The 13,933-nt window shown below is 40.0% G+C and overlaps 1 protein-coding gene across 1 annotated transcript in view; it reads left to right on the top strand.

Annotated features, from left to right (window-relative positions):
- The first annotated feature begins 877 nt into the window (after nt 1-877).
- The window catches only part of MMP16 (matrix metallopeptidase 16), a 351,178-nt gene continuing 338,122 nt past the window's right edge, over nt 878-13,933 (top strand). Inside the window, exon 1 of the mRNA XM_081496834.1 lies at nt 878-1,401. Within this exon, the coding sequence (XP_081352960.1) occupies nt 1,270-1,401 (132 nt within the window). The 5' untranslated portion in view covers nt 878-1,269. The remainder of the gene's footprint in view (nt 1,402-13,933) is intronic.

The raw sequence follows: 13,933 nt of genomic DNA, 5'->3' as shown, positions 1-13,933 counted from the left end.
GCCATCTCCCGCTCCTCAAACTTGGTCAGCGGGCCCCGGACCCGGCCCCCCAGCGGCGCGCATGGGCGCGGGGGCTCCCCGGATTCCCGGGGCCGGTCCGACTGAGGGCGCCGGTCGCCCCGTGGGCCGGGCCGCTCCCCAGCCCACACTAGGGGCGCCGCCGGAGCCCCGCAGCCCCTGCCACGGGAAGGGCGCACTGGTTTCTCGGCGCTCGGCAGCGAGTGGCCGAGATCCAAGGACCGGGCCGCCCCGGTTCTGCGGTGCGCGCCTTGGGATCGGCTGTGGGTGTCGGGCTCCGACCGCGCTTCCACTGGCTGCTCGCAGTGCGGTATAGTCGCGGTTCCCCTTTACCAGCCGGCTCCTTTAAGAAGCGCGCGCGTGCGTGTCCGGTTTTTTGTGTGTGTGTTTGTTCGTGTGCAGATGTGTGTGTTCGTGTGCAGATGTGTGTGTGTGTGCGCATGTCGGGTTGTGTGTGTGTTCGTGTGCAGATGTGTGTGTCTCTGTGTGTGAGTGTCCGGTTGTGTGTGTATGTTCGTGTGCAGGTGTGTGTATGTGTGTTCGTGTGCAGATGTGTGTGTTCGTGTGCAGATGCGTGTGTATGTGTGTGTGTTCATGTGCAGATGTGTGTGTATGTATTCGTGTGCAGATGCGTGTGTATGTGTGTGTGTTCGTGTGCAGATGTGTGTGTCTGTGTGTGTTCGTGTGCAGATGTGTGTATGCATGTGTCTGTGTGTTCGTGTACAGATATGTGTATGTGTCTGTGTGTGTGTGCGTGTCCGGTTGTGTCTGTGTGTGTGTCTGTGTGTGTGCGCGCGCGCGCGCCCCGAGCCCGGGAGTGGGGCGGACCCCGGGAAGGCGGAGCTATGTAGATTCCGGCCGCGCGTTCGGAGGGCGCGGGGAGAGGGACGGCGCAGCCGAGGGAGCCGGAGCGGCGAGGCCCTGCCCGCAGCGGGAGGCGGCGGCGGCGGCGGGGGCGGCGGACGCTCGGGCTGGAGGCGGCGGCGGCGACTCGGAGCCGAGAGGCGGCCCCGCGGGGGAACCTGGGCGCCACGGGCCCCCGAGGATGGTGAGGGCGAGCTGCTGCTGAGCTGCCTCCGCCGCGGCTTCTCCGGGGCTGCCAGGCGCGGGGGCCGCGGTCCCCTCCCCTGCCCGGCGTCCGGTGAACCTGCAGGCTCCTCGCCCACCGAGGACTTCTGAGAGGAAACCAGGAGGGCGGGAGAGACGAGAAGCCCGGGGGGATTCCGGCCATCCGCGGAGGCACAGTTCACTATGAGCGTACTCACCTCCAGCACTGGGAGACGGCTGGATTTCGTGCACCATTCGGGGATATTTTACTTGCAAACCTTGCTTTGGATTTTATGTGCTACCGTGTGCGGAACTGAGCAGTATTTCAATGTGGAGGTAAGAGCGCCCGGGCTTTCTTCCTTCCCCTTCGCCGGGGCTGCTCCCCGGACCGTTTCGTCCACTCCCTGGATCCCGGTAGCCCCCGGCCGCCGGGGTCTGCAGACATTGTTCCCCTTCCAGCCGCCGGGACCCGTGTTGAGTTTCCCTGCGTCTTAGGTGATGGATGCGCCTGAGACAGAATCCGTTATCCCCGGCAGCACAAAGCGCGGGGCTGCGCGCTCAAAGACACGGTTGTGGCCAGTCCATTCTTTTTTTACCAAGGAAGGAGGCGAACGCCTACCTAGAGCAAACGTGTAGTCGAATAAAAGCAGTGTGAGTTGGTGATAAATAAGCTGCTTCTGCTCGGGGAACACAGATTTCACTGCTTGGCATCATGTGCTTGCTGCCTTGGTATTGTTCCTGAAATCTTTCTCCGTGTGTTTTGTGCCTAACAAAGGAGGTTAAAAAAATCAAAGAGTCTAGAAGAGAGCGTGGGAATCCTTGATCAGTTTAATGACATGACTTGGTGATAAAACACTTGCCTAGACAGAATCTTTTTCTCATTTAGACATAACTTAATACACTGTAACTGGATCTGGCTGCACAGAGGGCATGAAAGCCGCCTCATTTTAAAGGGTCTTCTCTTCCCCTCCCCCGCCAAGAGAAAATAAATGTGACCCGGTGTAGTAGTTCTGAGGTGTGTCTTTAATTGGATTTCACGCTCTCCTGGCAAAACAGAAAGAATTTAGATTGCCCTTTGTTTTACGTGGATAGCTTTGGGAACCAACAGACACAAAGCAAAAGGGAACTTAAGGATAACGACTTGTCAGAGCTCTGCCAAAGTGCCCTTGCTGTCATCAACTCAGCACTAAAGTCAGTAACTGCAGTACATCAGTGGGACCTTGCACACACCTGGTTTTTAGCCAGTTTCTCACCTACAGGGCTGAGTACAGATAAGAAGGGCTTGTTGCCTTTGTAAAGACAAAGTATACTCTTTTTGGTTAGATATTCTGTCACCTCAAAAGAATTATGATTAAGTCTCAGAAGACTAATGTGATTCCCCCCCCCCCTATATTTTTGGCTCTTTCAAGCTTATTGTCATTTTGTTGGGAGTGTGTGTTTACACAACAGCAGAACCTGTTGCACAGTATTTGACCATGTTTCATAGAACAGATTCATATACAAAGTGTGCATAATAAATGGTACATGTAAGGGCATATTCTGAATATAATTCTGCATTTGTATGAACTGTTCTTAGGACTGCATGTCGTGATGGTTGGTAGAGAAACAAAGTATTTGAAAAAGTAAGAGCCCTCATCAGAAGCTGACTTTGCAGATATCAAGTCTGATCATATTACACCAAAACCCCAATTCAAAGCAAAATCCTTTGAAAAATACCACTTTGTTTTTCTGAATAAAAAGAGGAAAGGAATTGTAAGTCCACATTTTCCTTGGTTGCCAGTTTGAACTTTTGGAATTGCGTGCCACAGATGGATTTTTGTTTCTAACACTTAAGAGATAATTTAATGTGGAAATGAAAAGTCATTCATAGACTAGAGGAATGAAAGGGGCAAGCTGCTGTTTATAAGATTATAAAGAGAAGGGCCTATTGTTTCAGGTTGGTAGTGCTGGTGGTGAGGGGGGGTGTTGGGGAGGTGGTTGAAAGTACCGGCTAGTTTTTATCTTGCTCACTCTGAAAAGGAACGGAGAGCCTGGGTTCATGGCTACCTGTTTTGGAAGAGTCTTAGATTTGCTTTCAGAGATTATTGGAATAACATCAGCTTATTGATACTTATTTTAGGTTTCCTTTTGAGCCTAAACATAAATGGGCTTGTATTTGTTCATAGTTTGAATGTCTCATTCAGTTCAAGCAGATATTGTTATGTGAGAAAAAGTTATGATTTTGCTAACCAAGATTTTATTTTAGAATTTCCATCATTGTCTTTCTTCAAGATATATGTTTAAAAATGGTTCATGGAAAAAATAGCTTTTTTGCCCCCATTTTGAGATTATTTAAGTTCATCTGTATTTATTACACACTGCAAAAATTTATGAAAGATAAGAGGCGTATCATATCTGATACGAAGAAGAGTTTCTAAGATTTAAAGTAGATTATGTTTCAGAGTTTGCATTATTCCCACATAGGTTTTTTTAAGCATTTGAACATATCATTAGTTGGGTTTATATGCTTATATATGTGTAATAATAATGTCTTATTTTAAAAAAATCATAAGGCTAGCTGCTAGTTAATTCAGCATACTATAAAGAACACAGGATGATAGGATATTTTCTGACGTGGATTTCTGCCTGATTCACTTTTATTAGATGCTTCTTTTTGGTAGGGAACACTAATGGGAAAAATAATCCATCACATCTTCTTCAAAAAAGGCATTTATATAGTGTTTCCCATTCTGGTTGCAATACATACACTGAGAATGCTTTATTTGATTGGTGGACCATCTTAAAATAAACAGTAATGGTATCAATCATGCATGAAGCTTGTATCATAAATTTTTTTGCTAGCAGGCACACTAAGTTATAGTTGGAATGAAGCTTCTAAGAGAAGCTTTCTATGCTGACAACTGCAATTACAATGCTTTAATTCTTGCTGAACTTGACAATTGGTGGGACCCCCATACTTTTCCTTTCTACAATTTAAGGTTTAAAAACCTATGTTCCCTCCCCACTAGGTGGGACTAAGTTGTTTAGGGGTGTTCATGTTATCTCTTTCCTGTCTGATTTTTGAGAGTATAAATCTTTGAAATTTTTAGTTACTTCAAGCAGGAGAGATTTGTTAATATGCTGGTGAAAGCCTATTACAGAGAAAGAGTGCATTCTGTTTTTTTGTTTTGTTTTGTTTTTAAGAAGCAAAAAGGAACATCTCTTAGAGCTAAGAAGAGGGGTGAGACACTACCCGAAGTAGTACTATGGAAGACACTCAATAAATTCCCCTCCTTATACATTTCAGGTAGAACACTTTTTAATGTTAACATTTCTGTATACAGTTGTTGATTTTTGTATATCATTGGATCCAGTTTTGGGGAGCAGGCCTTTCTCTATATAATCATTATCATGATGCAAAGGAGGTACATTGTTGATATTAACTAAAACTCAAAGACTGTTGTCATTTGATTAGAGGTGTTCATTAGTCAGAAGAAGCTAAATTGCTAACAAAGAATCCTCAGTTAATCTCTACACTCTAAAAAGTCATTTTGTCTCTAGAATAGTGTTCTTGTTGTAGAGGAAATTCTAATGATTCTAGAACTCCTTAACACTGCAAGCACTTTTATCATGAAACATAAGGTAGAATATAGTTCATAATCAATAACTTTCATCAACAACTTTCATAGGTTTTCAGGTGTTAAGTATTTATGTGAACATGTTCATTATTTTTTTAAATAATGGCACACATTTCTAGTGAGGAAGTTTATTTGAAACCAATTTAATGGTAAAATAAAAACATGTGATGCTCTGAATGATGCACATATAAAAAACCTGATAGAGCAAAAATTGATTATGTTGTCTCTTTCTTAAAGAAAGAAGAAAGATTCTAGATTTCAAAAGGCTATTCTATGACAAATACTATGAATTGTGAGTGTAATACTACATTTTTCTTGCAATATGTCTCTTTAGTATTTATTTACCTTTCTCAGATTTATCTGAATCTACCTAAAAGTTCAGAGTTTGCTTGGATTAGCTTTATACTGCGTATAATCTTAGCAGTAATTAGTGGTGACACATTTCAGAGTTAAAAAATTGTATTTTACAGATTTAAAAATGTCAGATGTTGGGACCTTTTCCTGTTTTTGTTTTCACTTGCTTAAATAATCAACATGCATTATTTTATTTGCTAATGGAAGGATGGTGACAGCATTATCTGATCAGCCTCCTTGAATAAGGTACTCTAACTATATCCTTTAATTCTGCACTATAACAGTTTTATACCAGTCAATAGCACATGCTGCATAACTGATTCATTAAGGCTTTTAGCCTGCAGCAAGATTCCATGCTTTGGAATCCCAAGGGTGCTGGCCGTTCAGACTACACAAGGGCCAAGAACTCTGACCACCACACAAGACTCACTAGTCCTCAGGCTCTTCAGCTTCTCCTGAGAGCTCCACCTTGACTGTGGGTTTCTCTATTCAGTCTTGCTTGGTCAGGTTGTCCAAATCTAGCGTTTTTCAAGAAATGCTTACAGATGAGCCTATATGAGTGAGGTATATTGTCTGTTACTACCCCTGAGAAATCCACAGAGAACAGCCATCCAAGTCCATCCCTCTGTACAGCTGGGTTTTCTTTTGAGTCTCTTCTTCCTTTTTAAAGAAGAATAGAGTTGGTTTCAATAATAACTTTTTAATCTTTAGAGTCAGGTTAAAAGGGACAGAGCTAAAGTTACTTTTTCTTTTTCATGCTATTTCAGGTTATTCACAGAAGAAAATTTCAACGCACTTTTTCAGTGGTATAATTATTTTCTCTTAAGTTGGATTAATCAATTATTTTACGTAAATTTATTTTTAAGGCCTGACTTACTTCAGAATACTACTCAAAATGTACCTCTTTAGAGTATTTGGTAAATGACCAATTGAAATTATTTCCGGACTGCAAAAAGAGACATTGGACATTTGAATCAATTAGTTAAATTTGTTCAGTGTCAAAAGAGAAAGATTTTTTTCATTATGCTCCTTTAGGAGCTTTCTGAGGCTTTAGCACATTTATTTAAAATTGAGATTGTCCTCTTTTATGTTACATTGCATCACAATTTATTTTAAATATCTGTGAATATAATCATTTATCAGCTCATTTTTATTGTGGTATACTATAGTGGTTAAGAGCACATGTTCTGATTATACAGCCATAAAAAAGAATGAAATAATGTCATTTGCAGCAACACGGATGGACCTAGAGATGATTATTACTAAATGAAGTATATAAGACAATGACAAGTATCATATGGTATGACTTATATGTGGAATCTAAAAATATGATACAAATGAACTTATTTATGCAATAGAAAGAGACTCATAGACATAGGAAATAGATTTATGGTTACCAAAGGGGAAAAAGAAGGGGAGGGATAAATTAGGAGTCTAAGATTAACAGATACACACTGCTATGTATAAAATAGATAAACAACAAGGAACTACTGTATAGCACAGGGAACTGTATTCAGTATCTTATAATATTTTATAATGAAAAATAACCTGAAAAAGAATATATATACATATATATATGCATATAAAATTGAATCACTTTGTGAAAAACTAACATAACATTGTAAATCATGTAAAAAATTTTTTTTAAAAAAGAGCTCATATTATGGTGCCAGATTGTCTGAATGAATTCTAACCCCAGGTCTTTTACTTGCAAGTTAATGATTAAGTCAGTAACAGACAAGATGGTCTATGTGAGCCTTGATGCACATGTCTTTAAAACAGAGATACTAACAGTATTTGTCTCATAGGGGGTTATTCTGATGATTGAATGAATATATCTACATCATATTCGGTAGATAGTGGATAGATAGATAGGAACATGCCTCTCCATAGTTATTTAACTCCGTACTTTTTAGATGTTATTGGTAAAAATAAATACTGATTCAAAGGGACTTGGCATGATAGCATCTAATTAAAGAAAAATCTATCAGGTTAGAATATACCAGCTAGTCTAGGAAGATTTTAATACTTTTTTAATTTTTACAAAATGTAATATACTGAAAGTCAACCAAGCTTACATCAGTACATTTTCTTCCCGTGGGTTTTTCTTAGACAGTTTAGTTCAAGAATGTGATTTTCACATTTTGTCTTGTCATCTGTTACTATCATAGAATGTCAAGTTCAGCTCACACCTTCTTTTATAAGACTGAGTTCGCTGAAATCTGTTCATCTTTTCTAATACCATGGAAAAGAAATAGGCCTTTATGGTTTAGTAGCCTGTTTATTTTAACTGACTCAGTGCCCAAGTGCTCCCTATTCACAGTAGGGGTAGGATTTGATATATGACCTCAGCTAGCTCTATGCTGTACCCCAAATTTAGAACATAAGTCTTTTTTTAATTAATAGGGGAAGGGGAGGATGGGCAGAAAAAAGACATTAAAGTGGTTTATTCAATGACAATACAGTTTAAAATGAAGCAACTTGTTCATGTCACATTGGGGACAGAGGATAACTGGCAATATAGTGTAATGGAGACCTAGAACAGAGGGTCAAGGGACACGGCCTTTCATTTTGGTTCTTGTACCAACATAGCATCTTGGGCAAAATGACAATTGAACTAACCTGTCACTAAGGCCATTTCCAAATGTGAAGTTCTATTGTATCCACTTCCAGCCTTTAATTTATATAGCCAGAGAGGGGAATTGTGCGTATTTACCCTGTATATTTGGGGACAACTAGACAGCCAAGGTAGAGTGTTCAGATTTTTTTTTTGTTTTTACTGAAACGCCTATCATGAAGAAATACAGAATGTGCAACTTAAATCTAACATTTGTTATCATATGTAGTGACACAGGGCGTTCCATTTTGGAAATGATCCTAGCCTTCTGCTGAGTAGTAAAAACACTGGCAGCAAATTATATGTAATTTTAAAATCGATTTTTGGCCAAGGTAGCAAACTTTAAAAATTTAATGTTAAAAACATGGCTTGATGTTATTTGGAAAATACATATCATCTACAAGTGGTACTTCAATCATAAAAAGGCAAGTTGGGATGAGATCAAAATAGTTTTTTTGGGGGGGAAAGGAGTCTCAAAATTCAAATCCATCTATCTATATATAAAAGTATATACATATTTTATAGTGAAATGAAGTGCTTATACTGTATGTCCCTTTTGCCCACTGTGGGAACGAGTTTTGGCACCTGGCTCTTTGAGGGTTATTTTTGTTCTTCACATTTGATTTTGAATGTGAAAATCTGACTGCATTTGTTTTATGAAAGATGCAGCTTATGCAGACAGCAGACATATTCCAGGTAAAAAGGATAAACTGCTAAGTAAAAATAGGTGTGACACTCAACTTTTTTCTTTTGCTTTCTTCCCTTGGGAAAGTCATTTATAGATTTTGAGGTTATTTATACAATTATGTTTGACTGTTGATTCCTATCATTTAGTGCTCTGAATGGGTGGATGTTCTTCGTGTTAGTGTCTCACCACTACCTTTGGGAACTGTGCCTCCTTGGGTTTGGATCAGTGGAAGATCTTGATGAGCCACCTAATAAGCTTAGCCAAGAGAGTGAGAGTAACCCACAGCAGGCCCCTAACCTCTGACTGTGACCTGTGGGTGTAGTATACAAAAGGATGCTAGAGGGAGCTAGTCAGCTGTTTAAAGATTCCGATGGGAGAGGTTGGTTTAAAAATCAAGGCCAGTAGGTGCAATTAGGTATCTTAAAATGAACCATAGCCAGTCATAGAGAGCTTAAGGAAATCAGCGAATGATTCATGATTGAATGTGTGAGCTTTAAAGGTTTACTGATAGCCACTTGGTACCAGTTATTACATATTTGATGAACTAAGAAGGAAATTAATACTTTTGGGGGAATTTGGGGGGAGTTCTGGGCGTGACAATATGACAAAGATGGTTATAAAGTAAGGCTGCTTTATATCTCCCTTTTAAGTGTAGAATAAGTCAGCACTATCCATAATAGTGACTGTAGGTGCTTTTGGTATTCTCACTTTAACTAAAATAAATGAAATGATTGTAATCTTATAGATTAAAGGAGGGATAAATCTAATTTGACTATGCCTTTTAGATTATATGTAGCAAAAATCTGCCTTTAGAAACTTAGCAGACTATGGTTATTTTATTTTTTAATATTTACCGGGGGAATTTATTGAATGAACATTTTTTGATGAAAGGGCCTGTTAAAATATAGGTTTTACATATTCATCTTTTAAAATATATGTAAGGAATGAGCCACCAAAGTGTGAAACAGTGCTTTATCTCTAAGTAGGAAGCTTTAACAGGTTTTCAGATGAGCAGATTTTTCCATAAGTGGGGGTTCAAAAAGGGGCAGTCTCTAATGCATTGGGGAATATCAACATTTAATTAAGATATTATAATTTACTCACAAGCATTATTCAGATTTTTAAAGGTTCTCATCTAGTCAATTAAGGGAAATACAGATAAATGAGAACGGATATTCTCAGGAGTGACGGTCCTTAGACTGGTGTATTCAAATGACCAAATAAACAAACCCAAATGGATCACTCACCGGAATGGACTTTACAGTCCTTGTTTCCAGTTCAGTTCAGTCGCCCAATCGTGTCCCACTCTTTGCGACCCCATGGACCGCAGCACGGCAGGCCTCCCTGTCCATCACCAACTCCTGGAGTTTACCCAAACTCATGTCCATTGAGTCGGTGATGCCATCCACCCATCTCATCCTCTGTCGTCCCCTTCTCCTCCCGCCTTCAGTCTTTCCCAGCATCAGGGTCTTTTCCAATGACTCCTTGTTTTACTCATGCTCAAACTAGGAGAGAATAAACTGCCATTTTTTTTTTTTCCAAGGAAGCTGGATACTTTCATGAACTTGATTTCATGACCCCACATTGCACGCACCTGCGGTGATGTCAGTGGCATTCAGTGGGTGCAGGCCGTCTGCAGCTGGCGGAAGCAGTCAGACCCCAAGTCATGTCAGTGGAGGCATTTTTTCCATGAACTTTTCACTACCGAATTCATACCATATGTTAATAGTTTCTCCTCGTTTTTAGCAATTAGACATTTGAAGGTGAGGCTTCTAATACCTGTGCATTCATTGCTCCTTTAAATAATTGCAAGCCACTTCCTTCTTGTGGTTCCACTTGTTTTTTTTTCTAGTTGGAATCTTGTGGGACTTTATGTTTTAGGTATATTACAGGACACTTGACCTGGAAATTGGGTAAAATTTTACAAGAAGTCATATTTTTTACTCCTCTCCTCTTTCACAGTGGATAAGGCAGAATAGATTCAAAGAATTTCCAGAATCCACTGTACACTCAATGATTTGCCTGAAATTGGTAATTGACTTACAAAAAAGCTCTCGCAGTTACAGATAAAACTCTTCTGGACATCTGCGTGTTTTAATATTACAGCAGCTCTGTCATAGAACTTACTGACTTGCTCCTTACTACTTACTATGTAGATAGAGTGAAATTATTTGTCCCGTGGGTGACTCAGACAAATTACTAAAACAGTGTTTGATTTATTTTGACCATTCATAAAGTGGATTTGTGTTCTTTATTGCTTGACTATAGCACAGGTTTTGTAATGACTGTATTGAGACAATCCCAAGCGGTTTCCTTCTTAGATAAGAACAGGGTTTATCTGTTCCCTCATTCTTGCCTATAACTGGGAATATAGAAACAATTATATACTGGCATAATATTCTAATTAGACAAGGTCCAAATAACCAGTAAAATGGATGTGCCTGGAACTGATTTCATTGAACACCATATTTTGATGATAATAAAAGCAATGTTAATTAGCACTTGTTGAGCATTTGCTATGTGCCTGATAGTGTTCTGTTTCATATCTTTTAACTCATTTAAATTTTATTACAATCTTGTGAGTTAGTACTACTATTTCTGTTTCACAGTTGAGGAATCTGAGGTATGGAAATGTTGAGAAACTTGCCAAGGCCACATAGCTCTGGATTCTTCTGAAGTGAAATAGCTCAGAATCAAAGCAGGCAGGTTGGCTGTGAAGCCCAGGGTCTTAACCAAGTCTTACCAGGCAAGAATTAACTTCAAGGTTTCTAGTAGGGATAGTGTAATCCACTTCCATCATTCACATCTTGTATATTCCAAACTGAAAAGGAATCATTGACATGCATAAGGAAAATGTGAACTCCATTCTAGTATGGAGACTTACCTGGAATAAAAACTGAATAGACTGTTGTTTATTTGATTTGTTGATTCAGATTGATTATGTGGTACTCAATATAAGCTTACTGTTTAATACCCTTTATAAGTTTTTACTCATAGAAAATTGGTAACCTATATTCAATTGCAAATAATAGCTAAATTGTATATAACATTAAATTAATCACAACATCTCATTCCTGAACTATTTGTCATGTTGCATGCCCTCACAGTAAATGTGGTTTTCGAAGGTTTTAGGAAGATTTGGTTACATTCTAAGATGAAAAGAATAGAACATTTTAGGACACGTAAAGGAAAGTCTGTTGGGTCTTTGTTCCAGTGTCCTGCTGGGAAAGAATGTTTATGTATATGGCTGCTGACTGTCATGAGTTCTGGAGTTTATTATTTTTATATATTGCTTTGATTGGGTAGAAGCTACAAGGAAACAGGTTTATTTAATCACTTCTAATACATTTCTTTGTGTGTGCCTGTGAAGTTGCTTCAGTCCTGTCTGACTCTTGTGACCCTATGGGCTGTAGCCTGCCAGGCTCCTCTGTGCATGGGATTCTCCAGGCAAGAACGCTGGAGTGGGTTGTCATGCCCTCCTCATGACACCTTCCTGACCCAACCTTGTCTCCAGAATCTACCTGCATTGGCAGGCAGGTTCTTCATCACTAGCGTGATCTGGGAAGTCCAACATATTTCTTTAATGTAAAAGAGAACTTACAGATAGATCATTTCAGATAGAGGAAGTGACTCAGAGCTTGCTGTTTGAGAATAGGTTGATATTTGTCTTTACTGTAGAGGGAATGAGAACTTCATCTTGGTGGTTGACCTGAGGATGTAAGAAAACTTCAGTCCTTAAGCTTGTTGCTGTATATAGCTTTCAAGAATCACTTAGTTCATTCATTAGCCTTTTAAGGAAAGACTATTTCTAAACCAATTTAGAAAGGTGATTTTTAAAAAAAATTATTTATTTTAATTGGAGTCTAATTACTTTACAATATTGTAGTGGTTTTATAAAACATAGTCGGTGTTAAATATTCATCCAGCTATCTCTCACTTCCTTTATAGGCAGTATATCATAATGGCTATGTTTAAGAACTTTGAAAAAAATGCTTAAAAATCAACTTTGGTGATACCAAAGCTCAGTGAACTTGAGTGAGCCAAGTTATTGACTTTGTGCTCCAATTTTCTCATGTGTAAAATAGAGGTAATAATACTCAATTCAAGGGTTGTTCTAAGATTAAAGAGGTAAAGGATAATGGGTCAAGATAAGTAATAGGCTTCTGACTTACTGTCTCTTGCTGAAATAAAAAAAAATGGACAAAACATATGAAACAATGGTTTTCACGTCGTTGGATGTCAGGTAATGAAGGACAGTCATCCTTGAAAGATGTGACTCAAGATGAGCCCTCTGATTATGTCAGTTTATTTCACTGAGAGAGTTTCCAGGTGACAATACAGGGAAGACAGAGCCAAGCAGACTCCTTGAATTAAGGAGATGAAGCTGCGAGTATGGAGAAATCAAGGAGGTTAGAATTCACAGGTCAGAATACCAGAAAGGAGCATTCTGTAGAGTGAAAGCATGGAGCTCTGCAGGCCATTCCCCTTGAGTATTCAGTTAAGAACTGATCTGCACCTTCCTTAGAAGTAACTGGTGCAGGCTAGAGAAAGAATCAACCAGCAGAATCAGAGAGGACCATGCCTGCAAACCACACAGGGCTGGGAATAGTGTCCATTCTCACCAGCCACACTGAAAAACCTTATGATTAACAGCGTGTGGGATAGAGGACTCAGAAGCATCTTGCTCCAGTTGTTGTTGTTGTTTAGTTGCTCGGTCATGTGTGACTGTCTGTGACTGCATGGACTGAAGCACGCCAGACTTCCCTGTCCTTCACTATCTCCTGGAGCTTACTCAAACTCATGTCCATTGAGTCGGTGATGCCACCCAACCATCTCATCCTCTGTCGGCCCCTTCTCTTCCTGCCTTCAATCTTTCCCAACATCAGGGTCTTTTCTAATGAGCTGGCTCTTCCCGTCAGGTGGCCAAAGTATTGGAGCTTCAGAATCAGTCCATCCGATGAATATTCAGGATTTATTTCCTTTAGGATTGAGTGGTTTGATTTCCTTGCCATCCAAGGGACTCTCAAGAGTCGTCTCCAACACCACAGTTCAAAAGTATCAATTCTTTAGTGCTCAGCTTTCTTTATGGTCCAACTCTCACATCCATACATGACTACTGGAAAAACCATAGCCTTTGACTATATGGACCTTTGTCGGCAAAGTAGTGTCTCTACTTTTTGATATGCTGTCTACATTTGTCATAGCTTTTCTTCCAAGGAACAAATGTCTTTTAATTTCATGGCTGCAGTCATCATCTGCAGTGATTTTGGAGCCCAAGAAAATAAAGTCTGTCTCTGTTTCCATTGTTCCCCATCTATTTGCCATGAAGTGTTGGGACCAGATGCCATGTTCTTAGTTTTCTTGAATGTTGAGTTTTAAGCCAACCTTTTCACTCTCCTCTTTCACCTTCATCAAGAGGCTCCAGTAGTGGGGGAAAAAAATCCCTAGAAAACAGATCTAACTTTGCTTTAAAAGTCTTAAAAGCAAGACTTTAAAGGAGCAAACATTGTGTCAGTGACTAACGTGCCTTCCACAGAAAACTCAATAAGATATCAGTTCAGTTCAGTCGCTCAGTCGTGTCCAACTCTTTGC

Source organism: Giraffa tippelskirchi, chromosome 6, assembly GCF_054371585.1.
Source record: "Giraffa tippelskirchi isolate mGirTip1 chromosome 6, T2T-mGirTip1v1.2.pri, whole genome shotgun sequence".
NCBI lineage: Eukaryota > Metazoa > Chordata > Mammalia > Artiodactyla > Giraffidae > Giraffa > Giraffa tippelskirchi.
This window is presented reverse-complemented; position numbering and strand designations above follow the sequence as displayed.